Below are 22,519 nucleotides of genomic sequence, written 5' to 3' on the forward strand. Positions count from 1 at the left end.
TCAATGTATTTTAAAATAATATTTTATTTATTGTGCATATGATTTTTTAAAATAGTGGTATTCTGTGTTGATTCTTTTTTTAAATTGTCTTAGACTATTTAAAAAAAGATTCTATCCAAAATAAATTGAAACAAGCCATTTTAAAAATTTCTATGCACAATACTTTGAAATGGACTCAGGAGTCATGATTGACACTGAGTGAATTTGCACTTTTAATAATCAGGAAGATACAATGGCATTGAAAAAAGTGACTGATGACCATTTTTCACACTTAGCGACCATTTTCACACTTAGCGACCATTGTGGCATCCTCATGGTTACGCGATCAAAATGTTGATGTTTGGCAACAGATTCGTATTTCTGATGGTCGCTAAGTGAGGAGTCTCGAGGAGGGGGAAAACATTTAGTGACCAAAGTTACAATGGCATTGAAAAAAGTGACTGATGACCATTTTTCACACTTAGCGACCGTTGCGACCATTTTTCACACTTAGCGACCGTTGCAGCATCCTCATGGTCACGTGATCAAAATTTTGTTTGGCAACAGATTCGTATTTATGCTGGTTTCAGTGTCCTGGGGTGACCTTTTGACAAAAAAAATTTTTTTTAATCAAGCCCCCCCCCCCCCCCCCGGTCAAGGGTGTCCCTCTTTTCCAATCTGAAAATCTGGTCACCTTACATTTTACGCCTTTTTTGCACCATCTGTTGTGAGGCTCTGAGGTTCGGGAGTGATTGGAGAAAGGCCCTCATCTCCCAGCGATCGCAGCACCCCGCGATGCAGTGGAGTGCTCTCACCCACTGGCTAATTGGATGTCTCCAAAGTGCTCTCTTCGTGCCGCAGCCGTCAGCGATCTGTAAGAGATGAAAGGGAGCCGATCGTCTTCACGCGGTCAGCTCCAAGGCTGACAGGAGGGCGTGGGTGGACAAGCCTTGCTGTCATGGCTGCAGAAGCGGCTGTCAAATGAACCAGGTGGAGGGCTTAAGCAGCCAATTTGCGCACAGAGAGCGAATGCGATGGAGCCTGTGGCTCAAGGGTCCACAGTCCTCCACCCGGAGACCCAAAGGCAATGCTTCACTAAGGCGTGGGTCAGTCAGGCCTAAGCCGTATGGCCCAATGCGGCCAGGAATCCCTGCCATTGATAAGAGCCTTTCTATATGTGCTCACAGTGAAAGACAGAATCCAAATTGATATATCCTGATAAATTTAGAATAGAATCACCAAATTGAGCTAGAGAACTAGGATAAAATGTCTGTCCCAGAGTGGACTGAGTCGGAAGCTGGGTGAAGCTACTCACAAGGGCGGGTTATAAAGGATATTAATTAATTATTAATCAGACTCAGTCCAATCAGAGAGCAGACAGTGTCAACCCATGCATGGATGCTATCTCCACCTCTATTGAGAACTGAGATATTCTACATTACACTGTATTTAGAAAGTGTACATCATGAAGCAATGATAGTACCCACCTAAGAAAGAAATGTAAAATTGCTCTCTTCTTAGCAAAAAAGATATAATTTGTTCATCAGATTGGGCTTGCTAGCAAAGGGACTGCAGGAAATCTATCATGACACAAATTTTTGAACAGGCACCCAAGGAAGAGCCAGGAAATGATTTATTGGTAAAATAAATATGTGTGATAGAAATCTGCTAGAAGTTGCTTTCAAAATTAGAATAATTGATCATATAAAAAACTAAACCTTGCAAAAAAAAAGGGAAATTAGCATGGATTCCATAAAATGCAAATCCTGCCTCACCAAATTTATAAAGAAGTTCAAAAGTGTCAACAAGAATAGGAATGAAGGCAGCTCTGTCCACATCAAACGCTTGGATTTTCAAAATATATTTTAGAGAGTTCTTCATCAAAGGTTCTTGAGTAAATTCAGAAGTCTTAGGATCAGAGGGCTTGTCTTTTAAGAGCTTGAAATAGTTATAAAGCAGATAGCAGAGAATAGGAATAAATTAGTCATTTTCTCAATACAATCAGGGAAGAAGTCAAGTATCCCAAAAATTGTATTATAACTGGTGCTTTTTAATTCATACTTGAAGCAGAGAGTTAATCAGATTTGTGAACAATGCAAAAAAACTTAGATGGTGAAAGCCAAAAGTGATTATGAAGATGTTTTAAAATTCATTGCCCTACTGTAGTCATCCAAATGGCAAATGTATCTCAGTTTATGTAAGTGTAAAATGATTTTAGGGCAAAATATTTTACATTAGGGCAAAAACCTAACTGTTCATGTATACACAGTAGACTGAGACTTTTTAGCTTGTAGAAAAGTCAACTGAAGGGAGACATAAATGAAGTATTTAAGTATATAACCTTTGTGGGTATCTGACTCAAATAAAGAGGAAAGGATTGTCAGGATCTGATTGGAGACAAATTATGGAGTTGTCTGGTGTTGGCTTTCAGAAGCTTTGTCCATCACTGGCAAAGTGGGTAGCAAATGGTGATAGTTATGTGAAGAAGCAGATATAGGTAACAAAAGTGCTCATTTTCAAAGGTTTTTTTTTCTTGTTATGGAGGTGGAGGCATTTTTCCCCCAAATCTTCTATGCATCTTCATTGTTTCATCCTGAAAAGCTAGTTTCTGCACAGAGAATACAATAGAAAATAATCCTCCCCTCAAATGACAACCATAAAGCTGACAATCATCATAAATTACAACAAGAAGCATGGACTGTCTTACATTATTTCTTAGTCTGGCCTACAATTTTGATCTTCCGAGGTGGTGGTCCCCCATCCAGCTGGTAGCCTGGCCCAATTCTGCTTAGCTTTCTAAGTCAGCCAAAATCAGTCACACTGTACAATCTGCTGAGCTTTATGATGAATAAAAAGATGGCAAACAGTATTCAAGGAAGAAGCCACAGCCGTCTGTCTCCTGCTGTAAATGAGATTTAAATCTATGTGTGTTTTGTATATATCAAAAATTAAACTGTTGGTTTTAGTGTTGAATGTCAGTTGCCTTGGAGTATCTTCTTTGCAGATGTGCAGTCAGGGGAGGCAGGGGAGGAAGAGCCTCACTACTGTCATCATGAAAAGAAAAGAAAAATGTTAAAGGAAAAAGGCAAGAGCTGTGGTCAGGCTGAGCTAATTGCTGCCAGAGTCAACGTGAATGACTCTGCTTAGTGCTTAACTGTTTAAAAAAGCCTCTAAAAAAGCGCCCTCTACAGGAGGCAGCAGGAGAACGACATGCCTCATCTAGTCTGACTTTTTATGATCACTCGAGCAGAGTTAAGCAAGGGTTAAAAGCCAAAAAATTCCTGACGTAGATGAGGCACATCATTCTCCTGCCTCATCCTGTAGAGGGTGCTTTTTAGCGGCTTTTTTAAACAGTTAAGCAGAGTCATCCATGGTGACTCTGGCAGCAACTAGCCCAGCCTGATCTCAGCTCTTGCCTTTTTCCTTTTACATTTTTTTTCTTTTCATGATGGCAGGCAAGAGCAGAGTTGAAATCCTCTCTGAAACAGCTGGAAAAGGTACATGTGGGTCGGAGGGAGGGGGAGGAATTCAAACTTCATCCTCCTGGTGCAACTTTTGTGTGTGTGTGTGTGTTTTTTGAGAGAGGGGGGAGGGAGGGAGAGAGGGAGGAAGGAGGGGAAGGGAGGAGAAAAAGAAAGAAAGAAGGAAACTTATTTAGCAAAGGAGAAAAACAAATGCTGTCGCTTTAAATCGGAACTGAGCATGCCTGACTGTGGAATTCTGGGAGTTGAAGTCCACAAGTCTAAAAAAATTGCTGCCTCACCAGCCATAAACCTCACCGCACGTCACTGCTTCTTTGCATATGGATGGATAACAGTATTTTCATTATCTAAATACTGTAATTTTCCTTAATTCCTTAAAACAAAGATAATTTTTAATCCTAAAATATAAAAATTTGTACAAGGTGGAAAGGGGTAAATTCTATCTATATCTCTCCTCAAAACTTTATTTTGTAATTTCCTAAGAAATTATTCAGTAATCTGTGTTTATAGCAATGCACAGTTGCTACAGGGCATATATGGAACTCATATTATTCAAAATAATTTACTTTGTTGTTAACGGTTGTCTGTGAGAAGTGGAATATGACTACCAGCCTATTTAGAAAAAAAGAGTAAATCCAATCCCAAACTATTTTCCCTGTTTTACCACCATTGCTGAATTAAACATTTTGTACAGCAGCATAAACATACCATAAAGCAGTGTGAAAATTCCTGCCCATGGAATGAAATAACTTTTAAGAATTAAAACAGTTCTTGTGATGGAATTCCCAGTTTAAAATAGAAAGGCCATAAGACAGTTAAGGGAAGAAACAGGGTCATTACTAAAGAGATTGTTCAGCTGAAGGTGGAAGCCAGCATAAGAAAAAGAACCACTGAGAGAAGTTTACTAAATGACATCTGAAATCCTTTATCAATGAATTAAGTGGTTCTGCATTCAGATGTATAAACCAGGTTTCTTTTTTTATTATTATTATTATAAAATTTTATTAACCATTTCCATAACATATAATCACATGTAAATTATTACATAGACAATATCATGTTATAAGAGAGGACAATATACATGTGCAATCATCTTGCTTTAAAATCAAGCCTAGTATACTTCCCCCCCCACCCTCCCCCCTGAGCCCCCACAACTTACCCCCCACCCCAGACTTCCCAGAACCCGTACATGGCATAGATATTTAACAACCACAGTCTAAGGTATATTGATAAAAAATAAAAGTAAGAAGTTAATAACATCTTTACGTTGAACTTAGCTCCTCCTTGCTAAACTAACTTAAAAGGTTAACTAGGTTTCTTTTATGAACATTTAGCAAAATATTAGACATCATTATACATATTGATGCAACTATTGTCTGCAAATACCAAGATTCAAATATTCATACATATCATGCTATACTCTTTTAGGGTAAGCATATTAGATAAAATGCAGGGTGAAAGTAAGAATCAGAAAGCAAAATAATGAAGGATATAAAAGGAAATCCAAGTAAGTCTAGTTTATTCCAGCACTGGTCATTCTCTTTCTCCCTATCTTCTGTCCCTGGAAACTATCTTTGCTCCTTCCATACACTGTCCTGTGTTCTTTAACTTTTTTTTTTTGAGAAACTTATCACCTCCATCCAATCACAACTTTCTTAATCTTTCTCTTCCTCTCAAGTCATTCATTTTACCTTCATATATTTATTTTAGGATTTGATCCTCATACATTCGCTCGGTATGACAAACCATCTCAATGAACTGCTTTCATATTATATCATTTTTAACTAGGGCTCAGATCTTTCTGTAAATCTTAGGCAAACTCTCACTATTCACTTTCAGCTCCAGCAGGGTTCTCTCAACCAATTGAGCTCTGATAGTGACTGGAAAAGCCATAGGATTTTATATTCAAATTTATCCCAGATGTCCTTGAGGATCCCAATGACTCAAGAAGGCTAAGAGACAGTATTTCAAGGCAGCGAACCTGCATTGAAGCCTTTATCAAAACCAGGTGAAAATCCAGCTTTAAGGAAACAGATATGCTGTGGGGCATACACAATGAAGACTATAAACTTTTTGTTTGAATAACTCCATTATGGCCCACATTATAAACTTTACAAACCTATGGGCCTTAGATTAAATGGTTCGTAATCTTGGTTACACAGATCTCAACTGCTGCCTAATTGCTTATTGCCATTCCTGGAGGAGGAGAAAGGGTAAAATGCAAAGCAATATTTGCCAGACACCCACATGCATAATATTCCCAAGTGTCAGTGCCCAGAAAGAGACTTTCAAATAGTTGAGACTTCATTTAATTAATGCTAATGTCATCAATTTTCCACAAATGATTGTCTATATTTTTGAGAGAACACAACTATTTTTATTGTAATGATCGTGAGGTAATTATCTCCATAATACAGAAAGTGGCCTGAATCAACATCTGAGTCTCATTTGAAAAATAAAAGAATGAGCACACCGTCTGCATGCAACCAGACCAACAAATTATGTACTAACATAGAACAGTAATCTTGAGCAGGTTAACACAAGTCGAAAAGTAAATAGAATACCCTGTTTCCCCAAAAATAAGACCTCCCTTTGTTAATAAGCCCAATTTGGCTTTTGAGTGCATGTGCTAAAATAAGCCCTCCCCAAAAATATTACAACACAGCAGCAGCTATGAAGTGACCACGTTTGCCGCCTCATGCAACTCAAAAATAATAAGACCTCCCCAAAATAAGGCCAAGTGCTTCTTTTGGGGGTCAAACCTGGTAGGTGCCAGAATACAGCCCTGTTTCAACTGTTTTTGAATGGGAATAAATAAATAAATAAATAAATAGTTCAATTTCTTTTGAACCTGTCTGTCAGCCTCTGCTTTGCTACTGCTTCGGCTGCCATTGAAACGGGGAGGGGAGGCATGGTATTTGGGAGGGGAATCATTGTTGTGCTGGAGGAAGTTTATAGACACTGAACTGACCACCTTACTGCGCATGTCGAGGAGGAGTGTTTCCCGCCAAGGCCAACAGTCCAGCATTCCATCCTGGTGATGCCTTTCGAAGTTATCTCACACCTGACATTTGGGAGAATTATGATTGGACTGTGCACGGGGATGCCAAGGGGAGGGGAATGAATTATACAATATATTATTCGCTTTCGCGCCTAATTAACCAGACTTAGCTTAGCTTCGCATCTGTTCATTTATAATTAGTAAAAGTACACTTGATTTCAACAAATGGAGTCCAGTGGTTTTCTTTCCTGATTATTGAATGAAGAAAGGCTGACACTTTCACTCATTTTTGCATTTAGGCATTCACAGAAAATAAAAATGGAGGCTATAGTATAGTACTTTGTTTGAAACTGTCCTCACTAACCTAGAACAAAGACAAACTGGGATAATAAGCAATCTCAAGCGGTAAATCCAAGATGAAAAGCAGAGTTATACTTTTCTTTTTGTTTTGCTTTTGTTTTTTGGCTTTTGTTTTTTTTTCCTGTGGAATGTTGCAGCTCTTCCAAGAGAGCATTACTCTGAACCATGCTCTGAATATTTGAAATGTTCCCTATAGCATTTCTTACCAATAGTTACTCATTTCTAAAGACACCGGAAGAATCATCTGAGATTAGACCAGCATTCCATTCCCTTCAGCAATTCACCAGATGCCTTAGAAAATCCATCTGAAGAATATAAATATAACAGCATCTACCCACTAGATTCTACAACTACTGACATTCAAAGTAAGGTAAGTCCTAATTATAAATAACCACAGATAACTTTGTCCTCCATAAATTTATGAAAATGTTTTAAGTTCATGACCATGTAGCAAGTGGTCATTTTCTCATCTGTGGTTGTGAATGTTGTAAATTTAATATATAAAATTAACTTGTTGGAATTCATTACTATAAAATTAGTAAAAGTACTTGTAGAGAATCTGACAAGATACATTACCTTTTTGCCAGTCTTCAATATTGTTCTGAATCCAAAATAATGCTGGTTTCTACTATTCTTTAAAAAGGAGAAAACTGTCTATTCACTTTTGCATACTGTGAAAAATCTTTTATAATCATATCACATATACTCAACATAGTTTTCAACTCTTTCAAATTACAAACAAGAAAAGATCATGACTTTTTCTAAGTTGCTCCAAGTTTGTTCTGTACCTGTTCCAGCACTAAATCTTTTTTAAAAAGATATAGCTATTTAGATTTAACCAGTACTCCATGTATGACAGTATGATTAAAAATGCTTCTATCCTTATGGACTACAGTTTCTAAAAGTGTACAAATTGTCAGAAAAGTAAGCTAATATATAAAGAACTCAAGGGCTGGTTCCTCCATTTGGCAGAATAACCTCACAATATCAGAGGACAGGGGACATGAAGCATGTAGCAAGCTATTGAGAATGGAACTATATGCGCAAACATACAAACTATTCTGCATCCCTCAAGCTAATATGCTACTCTAAATTCTATTGCTAGTTTATAATACTCAACTACCAGTATATTTGGTTTGTTATTTTCCATTAATGGGCTAAAACTGCCTGTTTTCAACCTACCTCTGCAAAGGAGACTGGACCAGGATGGAATTGCATTTTAGTATTAACTGCATCATGCTTTTAACTTATGACTCAACTAGAGATCACCATCAAATAAATGATGTATGTAAAAGTAAAAATCATCAGCATGAAAGGAAGCTTAATTATATTGTTTTATAAAATAATAAAATGCAAAAGTAAGCACATGGCATAACTCTACATATTATTTTCCTTTCAGTTAAGCGACTCTTAGACACTCAATTATAGTTTTGACTATAAAGCAACTATTATATGTTAGCCTGAGATTTCCAGTTACTTTTCAACCCCTCAGAATTAGGTACTTGAAAACTAGATCCATCAAAATCAATATGACAATTAAATCACAGTAAGTTCAGTGGATCTGTTGTGCACCACACTGAAATTGGTTTCAAATGTATATTGATCCCAATAGTTGCCAAGACTTCAGCTGAATCACTTAAATTTCCATGCTTAATTTTGAGATTCTTTATTTCAGCGGATGACCCCATTAAAATATTCATTTCCCCTTCCCTGATTTTATGTGAGCCGCCCTGAGTCCCCTCAGGGAAAAGGGCGGCCTACAAATGTCAATAAAATCAAATCAAATCAAATCAAAGGAATAAGGGCAAGATGGGGAAATGATAGCAGAATTTCTTCACTGCCATTCTTTCATATGTATGTGACAAGTAATGTTGATTTCATATTAATTCCATAGGGGCCTTTATCTTTACTTTTTAAAAAAGTCTGTTCTATCTGCTGAATAAATTATTATTCAGTAGATGCATTCAAAGATTGTTTTAGAAATATGTTTGAAATTTTCCCCACATATAGATTGGACCTGTAAGATTTAGATTTTAACTACCGTATTTTTCGGACTATAAGACGCACCGGAGTATAAGAAGCACCAAGATTTTGAAGAGGTAAATTTTTTAAAAAAATTTTTTGCCCTCCCTCCCCCAGGAACACTAAAGGCCTCCCAAACTCTCTGCATGCCCTGTTTTTCTGCAAAGCGCTCCTGGGGGCCAGGAAGGGCAAAAATGCAATGCATGGGGGGGGTGTTGGGAGGTGAAAAATGGGTCAGTTTTTCATGAAAATGGGGCGTGCAGAGAGTTTGGGAGGCCTGCAAAGTGCTCCTGGGGGCTGGGGAGGGCAAAAACACCCTCGTTTTTGTGAAAAACAGGTCTGTTTTCTACTCATTTGTGCCCTCCCCAGCTCCCAGGAGCACTGTACAGGCCTCCCAAACCCTCTACACGACCATTTTTGCGAAAAATGGGATGTGCAGGGTGGGGTTTTGGGAGGCCAAAAATTAAGACGCACCAACATTTCCATCCTCTTTTGGGGGGGGGGGAAGGTGCATATTATACTCCAAAAAATAGTGTATATGATTTTAGCTTGAAAAATCTTGCTAACAAATCATTTATATACTGCAGCTGACAGCCCAGAGATAAATATTCAGCTAGTGGGCAGGGGGAAAAAAACAAAACATAGTATCTACAGGGAAAGGTAAAAATGCAGCCTCAGGAGCTGAGATTGGACTGAGGAAACCAGATTGTTCCAAGAGGTTATCAGCATGGAGAGCAAAAGGGAGAGAAACAAACATCTCTAGCAAAACACCTTAGTGATTCTTACTGCTTTTCAAGGCCCAATGTAATTGGTGCCTCTTTAGCCCAGCTGGTGCTTGTTAACGTGAAGGCAGCTATCTCTCCCAAGATGCCTGCCCCTTAGCCTGGAGCTTAACTTGGAGCTGCTCCAGCCTTTGTTCTTTGATTTGGTGGTGTCACTGGTTGTGACTTTGGGTCAGAGAACTGAGCTGCTAGGTTTATGGGATGTGCAAAGCTCAGAACTACATCATCTTCCACTCTTTCTGAACTTGGCAGCTCCACCAAGTATTTGCCTTTAGATATCTATCCTTCTGAGCAGCTTCCAGCTGAAATATACCTCACCACAAACTTCCACTTAATGTTCTAACAGTTAGAACTGAAGATGTTTCTTGGATGAGAAGAGAGAATGTTAAAAAAAACAACAACCAAGGATGTCCTTTTGAGAAAAAGCACCTTTGTGACAATCACGACCTGGATGACTGAGAATCTCTATAGAAGGCAGAGGGAGCTAGAAATGCCAATGTCCCATAACTGTATCATCTCAACTGGAATTTCTAGTTCCAAAAAGAAACTGTAAATCACAGCAGCAACACCTTATTTTAATTTGAAATCCTTAAAATTTTATCCAATTTTTTTATAATTTCACTTTGTAGAAATTATAAAAAAATAGGATAAAATTTTCAGTTTCATTGAAATTGGTTGCTAGCTAAATAAAAATATAGTTAAATGTTTATGAATTTCCCTTCTCAAATATTACCAAATTTTTGGTTTAATCAGCCCAACACATTCTGCAGAGCAGCAGACAATGTTATGTCCATCCCAGATAAGGAAAGAAATATTGAAGGGACATTAAAATGAGGACCCAAATTGTTGGGGGCAATATGTTGACTCTGTAAATCGCTTAAAGGGGGCTGTAAAGCATTGGGAAGCAATGAAGCAGTGTTATTGCTATTAATTTATTTTAGCATTTGAGGAGGAAAGTATTAGAATCCTAATTTATTCTCCACTTCCTTACAGTTACAAATAAATTGTTTAGGGAACAATATTGCTGCCCTTTTACAACACAAATCAAAACATATTCACTTGCCTAATAGTAGATGCAAAAATGCTTAGTTATTTTTACTTATTAAAATATCTTGTCCTTTAAAAAATGTTTTCCTTGAACAACTTGCAGTCACTTTAAAATGACAATAAAATATTAAATAAAAACACTGGGTAAAAACTACAGAGCATATAGACATAAAGAGGTAATATAAATATAATTAGATATAGAATTCTATTGCAGAATGTTATATATTAATTATTTCAATGTTTGTCTAGTCCTAGAAAGAAAATATGCCACTGGATGTCCCTTATAAAGGAAACAATATGAAAACTGGGAATTAGTTAAGAAGGTTACACCCTTCTGTACAGTTGCTTCCAAACCTCAACAAGACAGGACAGCTGATGCCTGGCCAAGGTCCAGGGTTTGGGTTGGAATTTTCAGGAAGTGGTTTTCTTCAGATACTGAGACCCAAGTCACAAAGGATTTTTAGGTTAATGTTAGCAACTTGAATCTGGTCTGTAAGTGAACTGGGACCAACCAAAAATACTGCAGAACTGGCATAAAATGGCCATAAAGTTCCAGTTAACATAATGCTATACTGATTCAAGTCTCCAGAGCATCTTTAAAGATATACCTACATATAAGCCACTGCAGTAATCTATAAGGGCATTAATGGACAGTGATTAATGAAGTATTTGTTTATTTAGAGGAAATGTGTTAAGTCATCCATCAAAAGCAAAATATCACTCTATGGATTATGGATTAAGAAAGATGGATGCCATTTACTTGTGTCAGTTTCAATTTATTTCACAGCAAATTGGGATTCTTTGGGGAAAAGGTACCAATACTTTTGGCTGTGCCTACAAGCACTATGGAGAATAATGCACAGCTATTTAGAAATATTTTTAAAATGAAATTTGTGATCACATTACTTTGTGTCTATATTCTAAATTATATCTGTCTCTTTAGAGGCACCTTCTTCACGTGCCAATTTTTGAGATTCCAATCCAATAAAGGAATACTACATTCTTATGCTACTTTCTTTGTTCAGTGCAGCACAACATTCAGATTATGGCCACTTTTCAGAATAGAAGGTTTTCTAAAGTATTTAAAATAAGTTTTAAATTAAATAAACATAAAATTATTTCTTCCTTGGGATTTTAAATGCCACTTTGAACTTAGTGTATATTTTAACAACCTGCCCCAAACCTAACAGACCTTTAAGTTCAAAAACCTTTCAGAATTTTACAAAATCTTGACAATATTTATCATTCATACAGGCGTAGTTCATGAATATATTAATAAATGAACATTGCATAGATTTCAAAATGTAGAACTATGAATAAAGTTGACACTATATGCTTGAATTTTTAGAAAGTATTTCAACTATTTGGTCAATAACTGTAGTTATGAAAACATTTGTCCAGAATGAACAAAGCTTCTTGAAAAGCATACATACCAATAGTTGATAGTTTAATTCTTTTGCATGAACTTTTTTAAAATAACCAACATAAAATATTTCACAATGTTATTTTTGCTTTACTCTGAATAATTCTGAAGACATCCTACAAAATTTCTAAAACAAATGAAGTTGTCAGTTCAAATATATTTTTTAAGTTGGGTGCAATATGAACCCACATTATCTGTTTCTCAGAAAGTATATTCTTAGTTAATGTCTAACCTTTGAAATAGTGATTCCTTCAGCTGATTCCAGGGCAGAGGTGGTATTCAACTGCTTTGGACCTGTTCGGGCGATCCAGTAGCAGAAATTTTGAATAGCTTGGAGAACTGGCAAATACCACCCCTGGTTGGCCCTGCCTTCCCGCCCTCGTCGTTGCCTGTCCTATATTCCCTTGTTTTTTAGCTCAGCTGATTTGTGCAGCAGAGCGGATTACCACGCTTCAGCTGAGCTAAAAAACAGCTCAACTCACCAACCCTGACACCGAGGGCGGTCTTTGAGTGCTGTGTGCGTGTGCGAAGTGCTCTCTCATAGAACCAGTAGGAAAAGATTTGGAATCCCACCATTGTTCCAGGGATATCAAAGGATTAACCTGTAAGCAATGCCAGATTTGTTTTTTGCAAATGTCCTGTAGTTGGCTTCTTATTCTTCAAAACTTGATATTCTTGCTGAAAAGAATAATACTAATAATTGTTTTTTGTAATGCTAAACAAACTCTGTGGACTTAATACTAAGAAATCCTATCCTTTTGAATTCATTGAGCCTCGATGAGAAACCTGTTGCTGACAATAAGTTCCATTAAATCTGGCTAGGGTGTTTTAATTCAGCAATTTTATACAAGCCATGTTTCTCTACCAAGTCAAACATGACTGAATCTCAGCCAAACCTCTAGGATTCTATAATAAAAATTAAAGCATCTGCATTTGAGAAATAATAAGTATATCTTTTAATGGTTCTTTGGCTATAGGAGCAGTATCAAATCCCATTTATGATAATTACATAGATCAATGGATGAATAGCTTTTCATCAATTTCAGTGAGAACTAAGAAACTTAATTTTGTATATCCCCCCTCCCCCAAGATAAAATTAGAGTAGTTTTGTCAATTGCTCCTCCCTTCAACTACAGCTAAAACATGAAGTATATTCCTGGGAACATGGCATGTGCAGATAATTATATTCTATATTATCAATTTGCTTTTCTTCCTTTTAATGCATGGGTGGTGAATAATGGCCCTCTGGGAGTTGAAGTCCACAATCCATAGTTTCCCAACCATTATAATGCTTAATACCAGAGTGCCCCCCTCCCCACATAGGACCTAAGATACAGACCATCCTTGAGTGAGAAATAATGAATCAAAAGCAGAGAATATAGAGAGAAATATTTATTTATAAATTAAATATATATCTGTGTTCAGCAAACATATTAAAAGGCATCTTCACTGAATAAAACCTAATGTTTTAAAAGCAAAAAACTAGTTCTGATGGCAAGTTCCAAATATACTAAAATAATCACTTTCTTTTTTTTCAATATCTGTATAAACTCTTATATAATATAGATCAGGGCTGTCAAACTCCCAGCCTGTGGGCCGAATGTGTCAGGTGCTGGTCACACCCACACCTGGTTTAGCCAAGGGGGAAAAAGTCCTGCTATGTCACGTGACGCCGCCGTGACATGAGTTTGACACCCCTGATATAGACTGAAACATGTGCATTCAGTAGTATCAGTCACACAATACAAAATATCCAGGAGACACCAACAGATTCCCCAGTCACATATTGCGCTCAATCCCAGGTATAGTAAAGCCATAAACAAAGTGATATTTTGGGCTCTGTAGTATTGTAAGTGTTACGCTCACATTATTTCTAACACATATTATTAATGGAAAGCAATCTATACCCAGGGCTTCTGTTTATTAATGAAGTTATGCTCTTATAGCATACCAATATGTGGCCATACTGATTCAATTCACTGCATTTCATAAACTGTAAATATAAATTAACTTATGAAAAGCTTACATTATTGCTTATTAGAGTCTGAGGAATACATTCCTTTAAGAAGACAGAAATAGGTTGAAAGTGAAACATTAACTGAAAGTTATCTCAAAAATCAATGCCCCATACTTTCACTGATGTTACAAATCAGTGATTTCATTTCAGAAAATATAATTGGAGAAAATTAACTAGTAATAAAAATACAATCTCTTGGCAAATGGCAAAGATTCACCCAACAAATGAGAAAGCAATCACATGCCTTAGAATAATGCTATAAAATAACTCTTATGTATATGGTTGCATTCCTAAATCCTATATCAATCTATAATTCAATTTTTGTTGTTAAGAGGCATGAGGCTAATAGATAGCAATTTTAACTATTTGTGTGCCTGATACAGGTGATCTGTTTGATACAGATAATGAATTATAGTAAAAATATCTTAAATAGTAGGATAATGTTATACTTCGCAAAATGCTGCTATTCTCAAGCATGACAGTTAATTTTCATAGCAATCACACCAATTTCCTTGCAACATGAAGTAGAAGGTAGGAATATCATTGCAAGAGATTTCTGTCATACATATACTAAAATCTGAGACTAATTCACAAATTATTGTTCATCACAGCTGAAGGACAAAATGTTTTCTTGCCAATACAAGGACTGAGATTGACTGTACTGACCTTTTAGTTGTTTTTTTAATCAACAGTGAGGACAGTGTCATGTTCCCACCCCACTTTGGGAGACCCAGGATAGGTCCTATGGCAAACCCAATGGTTAGGGTTAGGGCCACACTTCATACTCAGCATTTCCTCTGTAAGACAAACTTGCTCACTCTTAATAGAACCAGGCATCTCACATCAAAACTTTACCACAGACCACCAACTTTCACTGGGTATGGCTACTCATTGCTATGGTTTTTATTGTTTATGAAAAAGTATTGTCTCTTTATTCTAATGCAAGTGGACATGACACAAGGATAGTGGATCTTCATATAGAAGTTGAAAAGGAGCAACAGAATACAGCCTAAGTGATTATCTCCCAAATAGTAATAAAAAGGTAATGTAGGCATAGCAATCTAATGCTTACAATAGGACTTTCCTAGCTACACACTGTCGCTGTTAAGGGAAATTTCAGGAAGATTTGTACCATTTAATGAGGTATTAACTTTCCCAGGACAATGCTAATTGGTAAGGCAATACATGTTTTTTAATTCGCATAGGATCACAAAATAAAATAATCTTCCTCATGTTTGCAGACTATTCTATGATTCCTCTTTTGACTTTTTGAGGAGATAAATACATTTTGAGAATTGAGGATTTTTAAAACTGTCATTACAAGTATGAGGAAACTGGTCTATGATTACCAGTCTTCATCCATAGCTTTTAAAAGTGTATTGTGACTACTCTGGCCTCTTAAGATGTTCCAAAGGAAAGCCACCTGCTACATAAAGGAGTAAATTTACTATCTTTTCTAAGCTGTTTGATATAAATGTGATCTTATTTAATTTTTTTAAAAAAATAGTATTTATCTAACTGAAGACAGGGATGTATGGTTGCCATTTATGTAGTTGTATACTTTGCAGAAATCCAAGACAAAATTGGGTTGATTATACTAAGATTGTACAAGAATTACAGCCAGTTAGTTGACTACATGTAGTCCTCAAGTTACGAATATAATGGAGCCTTCCCATTCCATTTATAACCCGAGGATTAGTGGGAGTTAATCTTATACCTTGAATGGGTATAGCTCACTCACTCCTTTTGCCCACGCATTCACTAATCAGATGCGTGGTTCGTTAAGTGCACATGAGATATTTCAGGGTGGGAAATGGGGGGAGGCCTAGTGATGGAACAGGCCACCTGTTTAAGACCACCCAAGGCCTTCCCGACCAACTGAAATATCTCATGATCCCCACAATTGCTTTTCCTCCCACCCAACCTGCCACGCTGGGTCACTTACTATGCGAAGATCTAGCAAGCTGTCTCCTCTCCAGCCTGCCACGCCCTTCTGAAGCTCCATTTTGGCATGTGCAGGGCTTGTCCGGAATTTTACAGCCCAAAGGAGCTTCGTTTTGGGCTGGAAAGTGCTGGACAAGGCCTGCACACACCAAAAGGGAACTGCGGAGCTCCATTTTGGGTTGCAAAGGCTTTTTGCAAGGATGGTAAAAGTCTTTGCAAATGGAGGGAAAGTTTTGATATTTCAGGCCTTCCCTCGGTTTGCAAAGCCTTTTTCTGAAGATCTCATCCAGGCCTTAGTTTTCAGAGAACAGAGGTCTAAAGTATTGTGACACCACGATAGATCAATAGCATGAGATCTCACAATACTGAACTCACATGATCTTGCAGTACTTTAGGCCTTCAATCTCTGCGTACTCACCAAGGGCCTGAAGTGCCAAAACAGACCAAGAAAGTGAAGGGTCTCTAGATCTTCGCAAGGTGATTATCCACAGGCCTAGTGCCTTTGAAGACTGGGTGGGGGGAGGAAAATAGGCAGGGTGAATGTTGCAGAGCCTCTGTGGTCATTCATAAGGGCTGCCGTGAAGCTGCACTTTAGTAGTTTCAGGACTTGTTCATAAACACTAGGGGAGCGCTTATTGCGTATGTTTGCTAAGGGAACGCTCGTAACCATGTATATGTGCAAATCAAAACAAAATCATCTAAGTAGCATTAGAAAACTGTTTTCTTACCATGGTTGTGTACTGAATGAAAGGAATGAAAAATATGAAAGAATATAATTCAGACTTATCATAAGAAAAATGCAAGTAATCAACACCATAGTGTCAAAAGACAATTTGTTATGAGATCAAAGCACAGAAGTTGTGAAATAGTTATGCCGGGTTATATAAGAAAAGAAATTAGCATCTCATTTTGATCAGGGAAAAAGCTGTATACATTTTTGTATATTTTAAAAATAGTATGTAAGCTAGAAAATCATTTAGAAATATTCTTTCCATGTCATCTAGGAAAACAATGTTAAACAACAGATTCCCATTACAACTCTGTCTTGTCTGGTTGTGCAGATGTAGAACTAGCATTGTCTTCTCCAGCATGATTCTTGTCTACAGGCTCAAAAGCTAATGAAGCTGAATTTATGCAATATCGTTTTCCAGTTGGACGTGGCCCATCATCAAATATATGGCCAAGATGAGCACCACACTAAAAGAAAATAACATTATTTGTGTTTATTTTTAAATATAGAAAACATAGTGGGAAAACTTAAGGTACATGTATTGTTGTTTGAAAGTTAACACACATGAGCTTTATTTTTAAATTTGTTAAACTGGATTTAATTTAATCTGGGGATTTAAAATGATGGCCTTCAGTCATTATTCCTTTTTATTTAGTCCTTTCAAAAACTTACTCTAAACAAATTTATTTCAAATACATACAGTTTGATTGCAATTTGTACAAAGTGAATATGTTTATCTATAAATCAAATGGAAGAGTCATATTTTTAGCAATACAAATGAAAGAGATTAATGTAAAATGTAAGATGTACAGTTAGTTTAAGATTGCCATATTGTTCTTTTCTGTCCTCTTCAAATGAAATTAATTCTGAAGAGGATGTTTAACTACAGCAAGTAAACACTACAACAATGTAACATTATAATATTCAAAAGTGTTTCCGGTAGGTGACTTATTAACTCTACAAAGAGGTCCCGCAAAAGCTAAAATAACTGCTTGAACAAGAAGTGCAGGATTATTCCATAGAATTCTGTCAGGATTCAGGATATCATTTCTGAAGAAGGTCCCTGAGTACTCAAAACTTCCAAGATAATTTTTATACAGAAAAAATTATAAATAGTATATTCTTTTGTGGCAAAATAGTTCATTCTTATCACTTTACAATTAAAGAACTGTACGATACCCAAATAAAGGTAGCTTTGAGACACATTAATATGTTCATAGTTCATTTAAACCTTTATAGTTCCCAGCTAGGAATAGCCGCTCCAAAGACACACCTATGTTGTCTAGCAAATTTATTTTATATCAAGACCACATTTTCACTTTAGCTATATTGGACTTCTATTTCCCCCTGGAAACTAACATAAATTATGCAAAATATATTTATTATCTATGCTTTTAAAAGAATACTTGATTTTATATCTACTAATCTGCTACTTTATGATTTACTCTCCTGTTAAATACCCTATTATAATAATGTACTATTATTATATACCATTGCAAGCTACCTTCTGATTGCTTTGGAATGAAAAGCAGAAAAACAAATCCCAGAAACAGGAATATATGAAAGTGGTTAATTGTCTACATACACACAAGTAATTTAACTGAAGGGTTTAAGTCGAAGAAAAAGATAAATACAATTATGCTTTTACATCAAAGCTCCCCATGTAAATTTTTTCCTACAGAGGGCAGCTCTACTAGCACTGAAACAATTTTATGATTTGTTTATGATGATTGCCAGTATGAAAACTCTGGAAAAAAAGTGAAAATAAGTGTGTAATATGTAAGCCCGCTTCTTAGCTTGTTCAAATGATTACTTTGATATCAATTTTTAAGTAATTCTAGCACACCGATATAGAAAACGTATAATAAAACCAAGATCAAACTTAAATTTCAATTGAAACTAGTTCAACTGCAGTAAAAAAGCTGAGTTAGAATTTTTATTCACCATTGCATTTGCCTTTCTAAATACTTCTACTTATGACTTTCAGTCAAATTTCTTTTGTGTTCTTTTATAATTGACCATATCTTCCTGTTTCTGGGATTTGTTATTTTGCTCAATAACCTTTTCTCCCTGATAAGTCTGGGTTGTGCCATTAATGCTATGGAAGACAGATGATAGTTAACAGTCAAAAGGAATTAGAATGAGGCATATAATGTAAAACAGTATTTAACATAATCACTCAAGTATTTTGGCAGAAGAAACTTGAAGATAAGGAGAAGATACATGAAGATACATAAGAATAACTCCTGGATTTCTGTTAGTACTGCTCCTCAACTATTCGTAATGATGAAAGTAACACCCATTATCCACATTTTGCATTTAGATTTAAGAGAGCAGAGGTCAGAGGGGAACCTCAAAAGGATGTTTGCCTGAAGGACAATTTCTAAGCCTTCTGATTTAGGTCACTTCTGTACACACTGTTAAATAAAGTTTAACCTAGATAACAATATAGATTCTCATTAGACTTTAACTTTTTATATCTACCAGCTGTCATGCTTATGACCAAGCAGACAATGGTTAATTTTGGGATAACTAAGTCTTTCTATGTGAATGGATGAACTAGAGCTGCTACAAAAATTTTTTTTTTAGATCGGCTTTTTTGTTCTTTTTAAACTGACCTCAGTGCAGCTTGTCTCAACCCTGTGCATCCCAAATGAGAAGTCATCAGTACATGTAATTGTGTCAGAGTTGATTACATCATAGAATGAAGGCCAACCTGAAAAATAAAAAGGGAGAAGAAATTAATCAGGAATGATTTGAGGGTTAAATAAACTTCTGACAGTTTTAATCACAAATGTTATTCTCAGGCATTTGCTATACACTGAAGGAGCACATTGAATAGGCAACGCAACGCAGTAAGTTTTCACATTGTGCAATACTGTACTACTTTATAATCCTATATAGTCTTAAAATGTGTGAACCCTCTGGAGAATTATATTCATTTATAACTGTCATTTTAAAATCCCCACTTTTGAAGAATCTAAACAAGAAACCAAAAGTTAACAGGCCTCCAAAACATAGGCATTCTTATCAAAGTGAGAGAAAAGGGTTTTCTCAAGCACTCCATTAAATTTCCATCACCTTCTACTTTTAAAAACAAGATTTCTGGTATAGCATATACACAAGCATGTGCTCTTATTCATGCACATGAGGGATGACTAGAAACGCATGTCATTCTGGCATGTTTTATATGGGAAAATGTCAAGGACCAACATTTTTCTAATGAGCTAATTAGGAACAGTTGTTTTTCTTTTATCAAAAAAATTAAAAACATTATATCAATTAACTGCAAGTTTTATATGAACTGGGTTTATACAATACAGCCAAAAAGACAGTGTAAATAACATGCTTCATATCTTCCACTCACCTTCACCATTTTTTTCTATGAAGATTCTCATGGGAAAGTTAGTATAACTCCTATATAAAAACTAATGGAAACACTGCATTCCTACTCAGTCATGTAAAACTAATGATTTAAAATTACAGCCTAAAATGTATCCTACAAAGTATATCAGATGAGGAGATATAGAATTCTATAAAATCACTGAAGACGAAGACCAAAATGACACATTTGTCAGGTTGTGGACAGCTGCACCATAGATGTCTCCATTCCTGCCAACTCAATGGAAAAGAGCCAGGGAAAAGCAATTCTAGATTTCTCAGGAGGAACAGGGTCCCCATTAATTGCTTCTGGATTGTTCCTTTTATCTATTGTTAAAACAGACAATAGTGTTTGGAAGAAAAATGGCCTTATCATGTAAACAGGTTGAAACTTGTTCAATATTGAAAAAAAATTCTGAAAAGTCTATTATACATAAGGGACTAACAAGTATGAATACATTGAGAAAATACCCTTCTTAGGAGAAAAATTACATTGCAGAAATGCTTCAAATTAGTTTCTTTCCAGTTTTGATATTAATAATAAATTACACACTGTAACAGATTTTTCCATTTGGATTCTGCACAAAGCCTTTAAAAATTTACTATCCCATCATACGCTTTGAAGTCAGCTGAAAACTCATAAAAAAGGTAGTCTTCTTCCAGTCAATCTTAGCTCTTGGTAACGGTATAAATATTTCTAGGTAGCTTTCTGGTCAATAACACGGGTTTTCCTTTTTTATGTATGTTGGTGTGTACATTTCTATTTCTATTAATTATTACAAATTAATAAATTACAATAGTGTAGAAAGTGTTGCAATAGTCCAACCATGACATGTTCAAGGGTTGAGAGACAGAGCGCAGGGTATCCCAATTCAGGAAAGGGTACCACTGGCACACAACATGAAGTTGCACAAAGGCGCTCTCAGTCGCAACTGCCACCTGCTTATCAATCAGATATCGCGAGTCTAGGAGAACCCCTAAGTTGCACACTGGATCTGTTTGGAGTTGTGTAACCTATCCAGAATTAGAGGAGCTTGCTATGGTTCAGTCGAAACTTGTTGCCCCACATCCAGACTCCAACAGCTTCCAGGCACCATAAAAGGGCAGTAAAAAGCTTCATTTGGATCACCAGGGGTGGAAATATAGAGTTGAGTATATTATATACATACTGATGATACTTCAACCCATGATGATGAATGATCTCACCCAGTAACTTCATGTAGATGTTAAAAAGGAGAGAAAAGTACCAAGCCCTGCAGTACAACAAAATAAATGGCTGTGGATTTCTATTAGAAATTCTATTAAAAACAGTTTGCCTGGATTGTTAGTTTTTTTTTAAATTAAACTTGTTTTAAAATATAGTTATCAGGGACTTTAAAAAGGAAGATTTATTTATATATTTATATTTATATTTATATATATATTTGTGTGTATATATATATACACACACACACACATACATTTTTACAACCCCTGGTAAGCCCAATTATGGGAGGAAGCTAACTGCTTCCATCATCTGTCAATCGGCTCGTCACAAGAGTCCATCACGACAGAAACCCAATATTTTTACTGTTGCCTTTGTTATATTTGTGGTTTTTTGTTTTTTTTTAAATTTGTGCTGATAAATAAATAAAGGGAGACTAGTATAGATCTATTTCAAGCTATTTAGCTCTCATCAGCTAGCCATACCCTTACTGGGATTTGAACCTGGGCTATATTACATACTAGGCAGACTTCTTAGCCATTAGGCCACAGGCTCTTATCCATTATCAGCAAAGCCAGGGTGAAAGGTATCTAATATATATATATATATATATATATATATATATATATATATATATATATATATATATATATATATATATATATATATATATACACATACATACATACATACATACATACATACATACATACATACATATATATATATATATATATATATATATATTTAAAGTCACAACCCCTGGTATGCCCAAATATGGGAGGAAGGTCACACTTCCACTCTCTGTCTTCGGCTCGTCACAAGAGACCATCCAGACAGAAACCCAATATTTTTTTACTGTTGCCTTTTTGTTTTATGCCTTTTGCATAAATATAAATATATATATATATACACACACACACATATATACATATATACACATACATACATACACACACACACACACATATACATACACACACACACACACATATATATATACATACACACACACACATATACACACACACACACACACACATATATATATACACACACACACACACACACATATATATATATATGCATAACATTTTATTTCTTAAAGCTAATTAATTAAAACATTAAAGCTCATTAAAGCGACTAT

At 36.0% G+C, this 22,519-nt stretch overlaps 1 protein-coding gene across 2 annotated transcripts in view; it reads right to left on the reverse strand.

Moving 5' to 3' along the window:
- Window positions 1-15,014: 15,014 nt before the first annotated feature.
- Window positions 15,015-22,519, reverse strand: part of MSRB3 (methionine sulfoxide reductase B3) — a 67,742-nt gene continuing 60,237 nt past the window's right edge. For both annotated transcript variants that reach the window (XM_032221540.1, XM_032221539.1), the window contains 2 exons: window positions 19,406-19,503; window positions 15,015-17,254 (listed from right to left, as the gene is read on the reverse strand). In XM_032221540.1, the coding sequence (XP_032077431.1) occupies window positions 17,090-17,254; window positions 19,406-19,503 (263 nt within the window). In that variant the 3' untranslated portion in view covers window positions 15,015-17,089. The remainder of the gene's footprint in view (window positions 17,255-19,405; window positions 19,504-22,519) is intronic.

The sequence above is a fragment of the Thamnophis elegans genome, chromosome 7, assembly GCF_009769535.1.
Source record: "Thamnophis elegans isolate rThaEle1 chromosome 7, rThaEle1.pri, whole genome shotgun sequence".
NCBI lineage: Eukaryota > Metazoa > Chordata > Lepidosauria > Squamata > Colubridae > Thamnophis > Thamnophis elegans.